The sequence below is a fragment of the Dermacentor andersoni genome, chromosome 7 (genome assembly GCF_023375885.2).
Source record: "Dermacentor andersoni chromosome 7, qqDerAnde1_hic_scaffold, whole genome shotgun sequence".
Taxonomy (NCBI): Eukaryota; Metazoa; Arthropoda; class Arachnida; order Ixodida; family Ixodidae; genus Dermacentor; species Dermacentor andersoni.
Genome location: NC_092820.1, coordinates 78685971 through 78699071, shown reverse-complemented (window position 1 = coordinate 78699071; position 13101 = coordinate 78685971). Strand labels below are relative to the sequence as shown.

The window sequence follows — 13101 nt, the reverse complement described above, 5'->3', positions numbered from 1 at the left end:
GTACTAACGTGGTTTGACTGTATGTTGACAAGTTTGTTGCCTTTTCCCTTGACAGGTGCATCTGCCAGCTCTATGAGGCTGGAGCTACGTGACTCGGGAGATGCAAACATCATCAAGAACCTGACGGACGATGATGGTGCATGTCTCAGTGCGTACCCCATCTGCGACGGCCTCATACTGCACGTTTCCGATCCACTGATGAATACCGACGAATTTAAGGACCTCTCAAAAGTGCCGAAGGTTGGTGCCGCATCTTCGAGGAAAGATCTATCTTCCTCAAGTTTGAATTCCATGTGTTGAATCATGCTGTATTGAAGTACACTGATTACATCCCTCATAATTTAGCAGCATCAGATATTACAAAGGAGCGATTACTTTCTGTTTTTCTGTTAAAGAGGTGCACACTGTATTGACTATAAATTTGGTCTCTCAGATGAAGCCATAGTTTGGGGCCAATCCGATTTCCCTATTCAAATCCATGCGCATGTACAACCCAGCAATGCTCTATGAGACAACTAGTGGACTGATATGAATCAAATTTGTTGCATTTGAAAAAGTCAAATTATAATGACTAAAAAGCAGAAATTTTGTTTAGGGTCTGGAACATTTTGCAAGAACTCCCGAAAAATGAAGCACAAAGTTTTCAAATCTGTAACATTGCACTGGGAACAGGTATTGCAGTTCTGTAAGCTACATCTGTTAGAGCATCTAAAGGGGACAAATTCGATTTATTAATTTTCTGCCTACGTGAAATTGTTGCCATGTTTGTAAGGGTGTTGCTAAATTCCTACTCACAAATTGTTGGTATATTTCAGAGCAGTATGTAGTACAGCATTTACTCGATTGTAATGTGCACCCGTTTTTCGTGACCCCCCCCCCCCAAAAAAAAAAGAACCTCGATTGTAACACGCTTCCATTTTCTAAGACCAAAAAAAAAAAGAGTAGAATGCAGCGCACTTCGTGCTTTCATACAGAAACACTATTTTCTCTGATTTCGAAAAAACAGATACACTAAACACTAAACTATACACTATACACTAAAGTTGCGATGGTTAAAACTACAAATGGAAGCAGCGTACCTGGCCGCCAAGATTTTCACTGCGTCGGTACGAGTCACGTGGGGCAATAGATATCACTCGTCATCGCTATCAGACAGCTCCTTATCGCTATCAACAGACCAAAGCATTTCACCCTCGGTGCTGTCCATGCCACGCTTTTTAAAGGCCTTGTTGACCATGGCAAACAGGATCGTGCACCAAGCATCTTTCACCCATCCAGCAAAGTCCTGCAGCGAGGCACGCTTCATTTTATTGGTGGGCATGAATTGGTGGCAGCCACTTACAATCCATTCAGTGTAGAGCACCCGAATTCAATCTTTCACTGGTTTGTTCAAACAAACATACAGCGACTGGAGCTGCGATGTCATGCCGCCGGGTATCATGACAAGGTTGGTGTTGCATACAGCCAGCTTGTCCTTGATGGCACTGGTCAAGGTGACACCTGAATACGCCGAGCACAAGCATCCCACGCACACCGAAACTGCTGCCGGGTCTCTTCCGCCGAACGTTATCAATCCAGTCAACGACCAAGTCCATGGTCATCTTGATTTGCGCGCACAATCACGGCACTCGGAAACATGATTCCTTTCGGAAGCGTCTTCCATATGAAGTTAAGATACGAGGGCAGCTTGTGCCCATCCGCAGTGCAACAAAGCATTGCGGTGACTCTAGTTTTTTCGTGGCCGGTAGACAAAACGCGCGCTTGCTTTGCCCCCTTCTTTTCAATAGTTGTGGTGGCAGGCATGTCAAAGTAGAGCGGTGTCTGATTGGCATTTCCAATCTGTCCAAAGTGGTAGCCTTTTCTATGGCGCAACTTCAAGATGTACTGCCGAAAACTGTGCAATTTCTCTTCATATACTTCGGGCAATTTTTGGCATATCCCTGCCCAACTTCGAAAAGCCTTTTCTTTTCATAAAATTTGATAGCCAGCACCTGCTCACTTTGAAGTCACTCCGCATTAGCTCTTTCTGTAGTGCTAACTGCATCGCCCGTACTTTGAGCAGATCGGTCGTCACAGGCCGCTGTGCCGCTCTCTGCTCTTGCACGTATTACGTGAGCAGCTTTCTATCTCAGCGAGGTGGCCCTGCTTTGGTCCACTGAAACCCTTCCTTGTTGCTTTGCTGGCGAAAATATTCTCCTTCTGTTTGCGCCAGTCCGGTACGCAAGTTTCGGGAACTTCGAACGCCCATGATTCGGCCTGATTTCCGTCTGTCTCCGCACACATGATAACTTTCCTTTTAAATGCGGCATCATGGCGGACTCAGCGTGTCTTCGCATTCGGCGCTTCCATGCTGATTGAATAAATGCAAAAAATGGGAAGACAGGTGGTAGACTAGGTTACACCAGCGCCTGGTTACACGTACAACATGGAGGTATGCACATGGAAGAAGCTACGGCAGCTAGGCTAGAAGCGCGTACGAGGTGGCCATTTTTTTAATGCCGATTGCGATATGGTAATGCAGACTTAGGGTCGTACTTGATTCAAATGCGCATGCAATTTTTGGACTCGTTTTACTGGAAAAAAGATCTGCATTAGATTCGAGTAAATACGGTACATTGATTGACGCATCACGCTCATTTGTTCATTCATTGACGCATAACGCCGTGATTAAAGGATCGGCCAGGAATATGCATCTCTTGCTACAAGAATGGTGGTTTTGGTGCCACCCGACAGGCATTGCGTGCGGATTCGGCTCCAGACGTGGATTTGCATGAAGGGGCCATAATCTTGATTGATTGCTTTTGGGTATACGAGATTAGATCACTTTCGCGCTCCGCACGAGACGCGTCGGCACCTACGGGTGACAGTGTGCGCTGGATAAATGCTACTGCATTCATGGAGCAGCGTTGCTCTGCATCCGGTGCTGAGTTATGCAAAATATCTCAAAAGTGATTGGGTCTCTGGAAGCAGTTGGCCGAGAATGCTGCTCCAGGGTAGTGCTGCAACGGCTGATTGACGCATGTAGCGTACTTTGCGCTGTCGGCAATGAGGTTCGATGTCCTCGCAAAAGTAGGCTATTGGAATTTCGACAGCAAAGTTTCTTTCTGCGACGCATTACCTATCTGCACTGTCTCATCTCATTTAGCAACAACAAAATTCTCGCGAGCGTTCCCAGCCGATTCTATTGAACTCCTGTTTTGCCTTTGTTTTTTGAAAGAATTCGCCCGAATATTGCTGGGGCAGTGCAATTCGATACTAAAACAAAAAGCAAAACCTGCATTCTAAACATCCTACCATCAGAGCCAGCCCAACCAGTGTCATCACTATTGCCATGAGAAGATAGCGACCATGGATGGCGACAGATTGAGTTCTCGCATAGCATGATGGTTACAACGTGCCACTTTCAGTCTGATTATGAAAGCACATTCAAACGATAACTTATTTGACTTGAGCAACTACAAGTTGTGTCACGTGTCCTTGGCATTCCGGAGCTTTGCAGGACGAACTAGCGAAGTGGTTAGTCTAGGTGTGGGCCACCATATTGTTAGGGATTGTTGCAGAGTCGTTTAATAAATGCAGGATATCAAACACACCATGAACCGTATGGGCGACATATGATTTTTCACACATGGCGATAAAGTGCTGTCTGAGGCTGATAATGATGGACATCAAGTAAAGTTTGCTGGTTTTGTCTGTTTCTTATTGCCAGAATCAGAGGCATGCTACACTTTTCTTGCGAGGAAATCGGGTGTGTGTTCAATTTCTAATTTGTTTCAAAGTGCTAATGTTATTTTCAAAGGAATGTTGGTTTTCTTTTTTTTTAACCAGTAAAAAGTGAGTCCTTGTTCGATTTGGTGATGTGTTTGAGGCGAGGTGAATACTGCCATATTAACCAGCTGTGTGTTTTTGTGCTTTTCTGCCTCTTGTATTATTAGACTAATTTCGTCGGTCTTGTCAGAGTTGAAATAACCTTTTATTGACGAATGTTGCCCACGTGTAACACATTGGAAAAATATTTTTTTCTTGCCGAGTTAAAGTATTGAATGCAAAGTTTTGTGGCCAAGTGTCTCCAGCCAACACTGAATGACAGGCAGCAAGCATTATTTGTTAGTTTAGAGCAGGAACATAGGATGACGTAGAAGTTCGGCACAGTCAGAGGAGAGAGACCGATGCAACATCTCGGCTGCCGTGGTGTGGCACATGTGACGATAGCTGTTTGTACAAATTCCAAACAAAACTTAGGTGGCTTTGGGTGAAGCCCCCTTGCAGTTTTCTGCCGTTATTTGCTGAAAAAGGTTCCCCCCCTGATTTTCTTTCTTTTCATTGATGATTTCTATTCTTGATGTGTTTTGCACATTTAGATAGAAATGAAACATTTCTTTTAGGTATGTTATGTGCCGTCAATGCAAGGGTAAACAGTAAATAACTTTCTTGGAGTGTTTGGCTATTCACTTACACTACAAATCACCTTCGCTAGTTACTGCACGTTTGGTACTGTAGAAGCGTTCTAATAAAGTACAGCACTGCTGAATGTTTCGCAAGAAATCAAGCCACCACGTGCAAGAACGAAGTGCAATTGCAATGCTGTTAACTGTTTAACGACAGTAATGAGACCATGGTCTTGGCAGATAAAACTCCAGAATTATTATCATTTTCTTTTGCCGTCTGCAGGTGCAGCTTTCCGAGGAGGCCTACAATCGACGCAACAACTCAGCACGAGCTTTCCTGCAGAAGAATGGGCTCGGCCGTTTCAACGAGGACGCACAGGAAAGGGCCCGCAAGTTGGAAGAAGAGAAAGCGCGCAAACAGAAGGAAATATTCAAGGTGATTAGTTGCTACATCACTTGATTAGAAGTTATGGACAAACAGTGAAGAGAAGCTTGAAAAGGAAGTTGGGGATAGCTTCCTTTCCGAGACCTTTGTAGATTTTGTTGTAATCAGTTTGGGGCTTTCGCAAGGTTTGCCTTGCATGTTTGTTTGTCCACTGCTTGCCAAGGCCTTGCTAGATAAGCTCAGTGCAGCTTTGGCAGGTCGGATCATTGTGCTGTGTTGCATGTCTGAACGATAAATTAGTCACCAGTTGACAAGACGGGCATGCCAGATTATTCAGACAGCTTGGCAGCATCGCAACGGGCCCCATAGACTTAGTATATAAGGATAGCCGAAATTCCGAACACCTCGCAGCGTGCCGTTTAACCCTTTACTGCACAATTTTTTGTTTCCTCAATATATTATTCTTGGAGTTGTAGGGAAGCATAACAGTAGCTGTACTCCCATGGAAACGAACTTTAGCGAATTTCTGTGGTTTGAATTTGCAGAAAAAAGGTATGTTGCACATTTGCAACAACGTGCAGATAAAGAAGTTGAAGGGGAAAGATTGACCTAGTGCAATTCATACTCAGATGTTTATTTCCACGCGACAATCATTGGTGCACCTATGATTTAGTGTGGAACAAAAAGCAGCAATTGTACTTGCTTTTGTAGCACAGTTGCTTCCCACATTTCGTGCAGTACGTCATGTAGATTCCTGTGCAGCCAGGAAACAATTGCAGTGTGTTCGTGTTATTGTCAAAATTTACAACATAGAAGCACAGACATAATAAGGCTGTGCCCATGACGATGCGAAACGGCAGCGTGCGGATGCACCACATCCTTCTGAAAAAAAAAAAGGAAAATTCGATCAGAAGACTCCTTGCACACATATTGAGTAGAAACGGACTTACACTCATGCTTGTCATCACTCCTGGAAAGGCCGCTGCCTTTACTATCAGGAGGAATTTCTCGGCCATAAAAGCATTTGGGAGCCATTTCACTTTTCAGAAGAAAATAAACCATGTACACGTTGTTGCATTTGCGCAGCATAGCCATGTTCTGTCGCCAGGAACAAACTATTCCGAGATAACAATGTCTTTTTTAAATCTATAGAGTCAGGAGGATGGGGAGCTTAGCTTAAGAATTTTTTTTCCCGCTTTGTCTTATGGAGAAATACATTTGCAATTGGTAAAACACCTGCATCACTGCTCACGGGTGCGCGCAGCCTCCGCCACATTTGTTTTGGTAGAAGATGCGAAAGGCGAGCACATATTGCAGCACAAGGCGGCGCGCGTCTTTTAGACGAATGTTGCGCAAATGCAACAACGTGCACAAGCAGCTCCAAATGGTCTTTGCTTCTGTTCTTTACCCCATTCATCGAAATGTTGCATAAATGCAATAAGGTGTAGTAAAAGGTTAAAGATTCAGACTCATCCCACAGAATGCATGCTAATTCGACCACCGAGTGGAGCAGAAAGAGCAACATCCTTACTTTGAGTAGTCGCTGGCTGTGTCGTGTTTCACCCATAGCCCATGGCTTCACCCTAACAATGCCAAATGGCACAGCATTTCCATTCGGGCACATTTTAGACCTTCATCTGGGCAACACCATAAGTGACGGGCACAGGCTGTAGTGCACCTATTAAAAGCGATTCCACCGTGAATTGCCACCTCTGTGCATAAGTCTAGTGCCATTGAGCCAGTGGTTTAGCATAGAGCCCCGTACATCCGCCGCTAATATGAAAGGAAACACTGGTCAAACAGCTTTTCTTGCAAACATACAAGTCAGAACCTCACTCACCGCCATCTGTTATGTTCTCCTGTTTAAGAACCCCACTCACGGAACTTTTCTTCGTTACAAGCACACACAAGGAAAATTACCAGTTTTCAGCTAAAACACTTTGTGGGGTCTCAACATTCTTCTAAGAACAACGGACACAGCACACAGTAGCGGAAAAACAAGCAAAAGGGCATTTATTGTGCTTTCAATACGATAAGCAAGCTAGCCTAACTACAATGAACGAGGCATGCTAATGCTACTCGCGACGTAAAGATACCTAGCGAATACGTTCACCCCGTGCCAGATGCCAATGTTTATGGCCATAGTCATGCGAATTCAGACCCGTTTGAGTGATCGGGAAGGCCTCCTCAGGTAAGTCGTGCAGAGCACATTCTTGAGCTCGTGGTGATTCCTCGAGCGACGAGGTCCTACAGCCGAAGAGGAGGAAGCTAGTTCCTCTTGTGCCCAAGTCTTCATGTCGTGAGGTTATGCTAGCATCAGAACGCTAGCGTCATTACTCGTGCTACTCTGCAACTACACCGACCACTGGCCTTGCACGTGTTAGAGGAGGAAATCATAGTCCAGGAGATGCGAGAGCCAGGCGGGGAAAACATCAGGGGACGCGAGATAGTCGAGCGCCTCCACAGCATCTGGCATTCTAGGTGCCGCACAAACGAACTGGGAAGTGGCTGCCGACCGGGGAATCGCTGTGCGAAGTTGGGGAGTCCCGGTGCCTGTAGCCTAGGTACCGAGTTGCAGCCTTCTTGGGACGTAAAAGAGTAAAATAAGTTGAGCTGCATTAGTAAGTGACCCTTCTACTATACCAATAAAAAGAAGGGCCACTCTGAGAGTAGGCTTGGTAAGACAAAAAAAAAAAAAAAGGCGCAACAACGAAAGATAGGTAGTGTGATGCCGTGCTGATGTTTCCACATCAGCTCTCCATGACATCATCGGTTGTGAGAGTACCTGCTCGGGCCTAGTTATAATCTTGTGTCGTTAATGATGGACTACACTGTATTCCAAAAGAGACGAAGATAAAAAGGAGCATGTGTTAAGAACTTTTGCGAAGCTGAAATGACCCAACCGTTAGAATATACCTTGAGATCTGTGGTGTCACACCGACTTACCGGCAACACGGTTTCGGAACTACTAACTTCTTTTCCTTGTTAAACTTTCATGCAAGCTTCTGCTGTTGTTATCAACATTGTCGTAATGTCATGACGAAGGACAATATATGCTGATGTGGTGTGGCAAAAAGGCTAGTTATGATGACATTGGCCATTAAAAAAAAAGAAAGGTAAGCAAGAGTGCTGGGTGTGGTTGCTTCTGGCCGGGTTCTTACGTGGCAGCCACAGTGATAGGTGGAATGACATGTTTGTCGTGACACCTCAAGGCTATGTTGAATTGTTAGGTGCAGTTGTGGCAACAGGCGCAGAAATTGACAACACGGAGACAAACGCATGATGGCACAAAGCAGGACACGGCAGATCAGTTCTGTGGAATCCCACGAGGTGGAGGCAGGTTCACGAGTGGAAAGACATTGTCGTCCACTGAACTTGTAGCACACCCATACAAGTTTCTCAGAAAGAAAGCGTTGCAGAAAAATTCATTCTGGTCCGGGGATTAAACCCTAGACCATCTCAGCCAAGCAGGTGGCTGGCACAGTGCAAAGCAATGCTGAACTTATTAACCTCCTGAAGCGCGGGGACACCGAATATGGCAGATCAGTTCTACGGGAGCCCATAAGTGGTTGGAAACTTATGAAAGGAAAAATTTTCACACACCCAATTTGTAGCGCAAAGATACTAAGGAAACCCAACTGGGTTTCTTTCGTGACTTCGTGCTGCATAGCCTGGTGGATGGCAATTTTCTCTTTCATAAAAGAGTGCAACGCTACCTTGACAGCCATCTTCGATTGTTTCTTCACTACATTTTTATGTTTGCCTTGGAAACACTTCCTTCTCTGTGCAGGTCATTCACGTTGGGAATCGTTGTGAAGTGGTCGGCATAGCTGGCCAGCCAAGGCGGCGTGGGACTGTCGCCTACGTCGGCGAGGTCGACTTCAAGCCGGGCGTCTGGGTCGGCGTCCGCTATGACCTTCCGTTGGGCAAGAACGACGGCAGCGTCGCGGGGAAGCGGTACTTCGAGTGCCCCCCCAAGTACGGCGGTTTCGTGCGCCCCTCCGACCTCATGCTCGGAAACTTCCTGCCCGAGGGCGACTGCACCGATGGCGGCGACATAAACCTTGATGAAGAACTGTAGTGGAAAGCACCACGTAGTTCACACGCGCCTTTTTGCTTGTAGTTTGTTTTTACACTACTTTGTAAATTTTTTTGAACGGGATTTTCCATTTTCGCTCACTCTATTGCGCATAGTATGCGTCAGGTTTGAGGAGGGCAAGAAACTCGCGAGGGAGAATAACCGCAGAGTTACACAAAGGTTCGTTCTATTTAGAGCAAGGCACTACTATTGTAAGAGAGGCGGGAGACCTTGGCCAGTCCGTTTCAAACAAAGTGAATCTTGGATGAAATTTCAAGTTCTTAAAAGAAAAGATGCTCATTGAACTAGGTGACCAGTGCTTTTGTGCTTTCAGAACCAGCGGCTGTTACAAAATATGGAGATTTAGGGTAGCAGGTGAGCACAGCGTTGTAGGAATGAAGCTGCTCCCTTTTATGAATTGTTAATAATGTTATTAATATTACCTTAATCGATTGTGGCGTAAGCAAAGAAAAAAAGGTAACTTGAGAAGCACGGAATTGCGCTGTTGCGGAAGAGCTTAATCGTGGAGGCTGTTCTGCTGAACCTGTTGTGGAACCTGCTTCACACTTTTCACAGTTAACAGTGCAGGTGATTGATCAAGTTTTCTGCAGCATAAATTAGGGAGGTGAAGCAATCCACTTCTAACCCAATCTTGATATTGCTGAAGTTCGTTTGTGTATTTAATTAGAAAAAGGTATTCCAATATTGCTCCTAATGCAGCTGTCGAACAGTTATAGACTCTTCTGTAGGCTTTAATGCAAGACTTCGGTGGAAAGTTTAGCACGCGGCCAACTCTGATTTCACTATTCTAATGCTACAGGCGAAATGCAGAAATGTTTTAATTCTGAAACTGCTTAACCGATGTAAATGACATTTTCGCACTTTAGAGAGCCATATTCTGCCAAAGTTGGAATTAGAATTGTGATTTATGGCCTCAGATTCTTTGCAGGGACTGCAGAAAACTTGCAAACTTCAACGAAATTGAGGCGCGAAGCTTACAACTCCGTCTGCAACAGAAATAAAAAAAGAATGTTCCTCTTAAGCTGCCACAAACACTTGAATACAAATGAAGTGTGATAGAGTACCTGTCGTGGTATAGTTGAACCTTGATATAATGCGTATAGATATATTAATTTTCAAGTATAACGAAGTAAATCTAAAATTGGTTTAGCCATGCTTCATTTTGGTTTGTATTTTGGTACTTAATGAAACGGAAAATGTGGAATCCAAGATAACATTGGTTACAGCAAAGCAGATATTCATTCACTTATTCATTTAAGCAGATATTCATTCATTCAGCTCAGTGTATGTGTTTTTGTAGCGAAAATGTCAAATACATAGTTGGCAAGAGCGCCTTGAAACGGTACATTCCGTACGCGCATGCATGTTTTGGCCAATGGCTTGGCTTGGCTGGCCCAATGTGCTGATCCTGTGCGACCACTCCAATCGCACGGCATTGTAAAGCCAGTTTCTAATTTAGCTTTGTTGGCATGACTCGTATCTGCACGGCAAGCCATCGACGATCTGTCTAAATTGACAGGAGATCCTTTGATGGCCTGTGAGAGGCGTCGTGCTTTCATTCTTTTGCATAGACCTAATGGCAATTTTTTTATGCCGATATCAATGGATGCGTTTATAACGAATGTCGGATATAACAAAATATTTTTGTGTCACACACGACTTTGTTGTGAGGATCGAGTGTAAATGTGCTCTGCTGTAGCAAAGTGTCCTTTCAAGATACTACAGACAGTACTTGAAACGGCCCACTCGAATGGACACTCTTTATGGCATGGCGCAATCAGTGACTGCTGGAATTGTTTAGCTGCTGCAATTGTCACTACGCTTGCACTCATTAAGTTTTCATTTTTGAGCACATCTTAGGTTTGTTACTGGACTTCTGTAAATTGACTCCTTTTTGTTTATTTTTTTTCGACCGACTGCAGTGCAGATTTCTCACTGTTATGTGCACCTCTTGTACGAGCTTGTTGCTGTCGTAAGTTGCACTTGTGTAGGTCTGCGTGATGAAAGCGCTCAATTTACCGTAGAGTTTCATACAAATGCTACAAGTAAAGTAGCCTGGTGCTGCGATTGTTCGATGAGTGTGGCGGTGAAGCACTCGTCGAACAACACGTGCACATTTTAATCGGAGTTTCATACGATTACTAGAGGGAAATGTGGTGCTAGTGTATACGGGAGCTGCAAGCAGGGCAGTTCAGCCAGCATCGGAGAATGATGATTGGTACGTGAATTTGCCTAAACTTCATTCTTCTGGCTTTAAACAGCTTCATAACTTTTCAACCTGATAATTTTCAAGAAATACTGCTTTATGAATTACTAAGCAAACATTAAGATTGTCCGAGGGCAGGTTTCCTACACAGGACACCATTAGCACAGAAGTCCAATATTGGAAGCATTACGCCACGGATGCATAGACAAGTGGAACCGTGGACAAGTGCCAGTTTTCTTCATTCGTGCCAACATTGTATAGAAACACTTGCACTGACAGTGTAAAAAAATTTTTTTACAGAGAAGGTGTTTACCTGATGGACGTGTATGAATGAGGTGTATGCGTGATCTCGTAGGGGGTGGGGTATCTGGGCTGGCTAATGTCTGTAATGTGAACAAAAAGATGGTGGTGCTGCGTGATCTCGTGTGGGTGAATATCTGGGCTGGCTAACGTCCGTAAAGTGAACAAAAAAGGTTGCGGCGCAAGCGCCGAATAGAAGAGAACGAACGATAGTGCAGGGCAAAGAAAGAAAGGATGCGCGATTTCACCACGCACCGCACCTGCGGAGTGGGGGAGTGCACCCATGCTAGCCGCCGTTGCTGCCTGCTCCGTCTGCTATCGCATGCCCTCAATACAACGGCACGGCAGTTGTAATGGGAAGACGCAGGGATGTGCACCACGGTGTGCAAGAACCGGATTGTGCATTGCAGAGGTAAACCATTGCAACAGTTGCAACTCCCAACAAAAATGAAAAAAGTGGGAAGACCATGCATTGCGCGCATGGCTGAAGAACAAGCAGAGTACGAAGAGAGGCGTCAGCAGCAGACACACGACTATAACCACCGACAACATGCCCATGCTAAAGCAAAGAATGTGGCCAGTGACTGCCTCCGAAGAACTTCAGTGAGAGCAGATGCAAGAGTAATCGTTGGCATCGAGCGCAAGCTACCGATAAAGATCGCGCGCTGTTGGCCGCCGGTTAGCGTCAAGCTAGGTCGTTCGAGTCTGCGTCCAAACGGCAGAAGTGTCGAGTTGCCACCTCCTTTGAGTTTCACCGGGGCGAATTCCAAATTCAAGAGAATGTTTCTGGATGCGGATTTTGGCCATGGTTGCTTGGTCTGCGATCGACGGCTTCGCTGGCTAATCCACCAGCATATGAAGTTTTTGTTGATACAGGAGCAAGGTCTTGTAAGTGCAGTTCAGTCTTTAAGTAGAACAAATTGAAATCCTAATTGTAATGCATTAGTTAAACGCACAAATGACAATGAACGAAGAAGGAAACGCACAGGACAAGCGCAGATTTCTAGCATGGGTAACACTCAATTCACACATAGAAAGGAAGGAAGAACAGGGCCCATTGAACTGTTTCCTTCTTCGTCCATTGTCGTTTTGGGCGGTTACATAATGCATTACAATATCGACCACCAACTAGCCCGCCTCTCCCTGTTAAAAATTGAAATCGTAAAGGTGTTCAAGCTAAATGTGTGAAAAGCCGCATGCTTCTGATCATTCCTGTGATGGTTGACCATTGTCTGACGGTTTCAGTAAACATTTGGTCAGAGATTTCATCTGGGTAGTCATTGTATGAAGCTCTATGGTATGTATTGCATATATTTGCACAGTGCCATTTGCCTATCCGGTGATGAACAGTTGTGCCGGATCTTCGACAGATTGTATAACTGACTTTGGTTCTACCAGTTGGCAAAACGTGGGAAATTAACCCACACTCGCCCCACACTCGCAAAATAACTCTGCTGGCGGGGTTAAATTAAAGACAGGGTCGTTGACAAAAAAGTTGCGTGCAGTTTCTGCCCTGTGTAATGGTTTCCGCATCATTGTATTCTAATTTATTTCAACATTCCCACGAAGAACATGTTTCTCAACTGGTTCGACAGGCGCTGTTGCTAGGACTGGTTGGAGAACTGCAAAGTGAACCCCCGACGTCCAAAGAAACTTGCGGTGCCTTTGGGCAGGCTGTGGCGAGAAGGAAGTAAATAAAAATTTGATAAAGAACACTTAACCA

The 13101-nt window shown here is 44.9% G+C and overlaps 1 protein-coding gene across 1 annotated transcript in view; it reads left to right on the top strand.

Annotated features, from left to right (window-relative positions):
- Positions 1-13098, top strand: part of LOC126534254 (tubulin-folding cofactor B-like) — a 28762-nt gene extending 15664 nt beyond the window's left edge. Inside the window, exons 3-5 of the mRNA XM_050181517.3 lie at positions 56-240; positions 4672-4824; positions 8564-13098. Of these exons, the coding sequence (XP_050037474.1) occupies positions 56-240; positions 4672-4824; positions 8564-8854 (629 nt within the window). The 3' untranslated portion in view covers positions 8855-13098. The remainder of the gene's footprint in view (positions 1-55; positions 241-4671; positions 4825-8563) is intronic.
- The last annotated feature ends 3 nt before the right edge of the window (positions 13099-13101 follow it).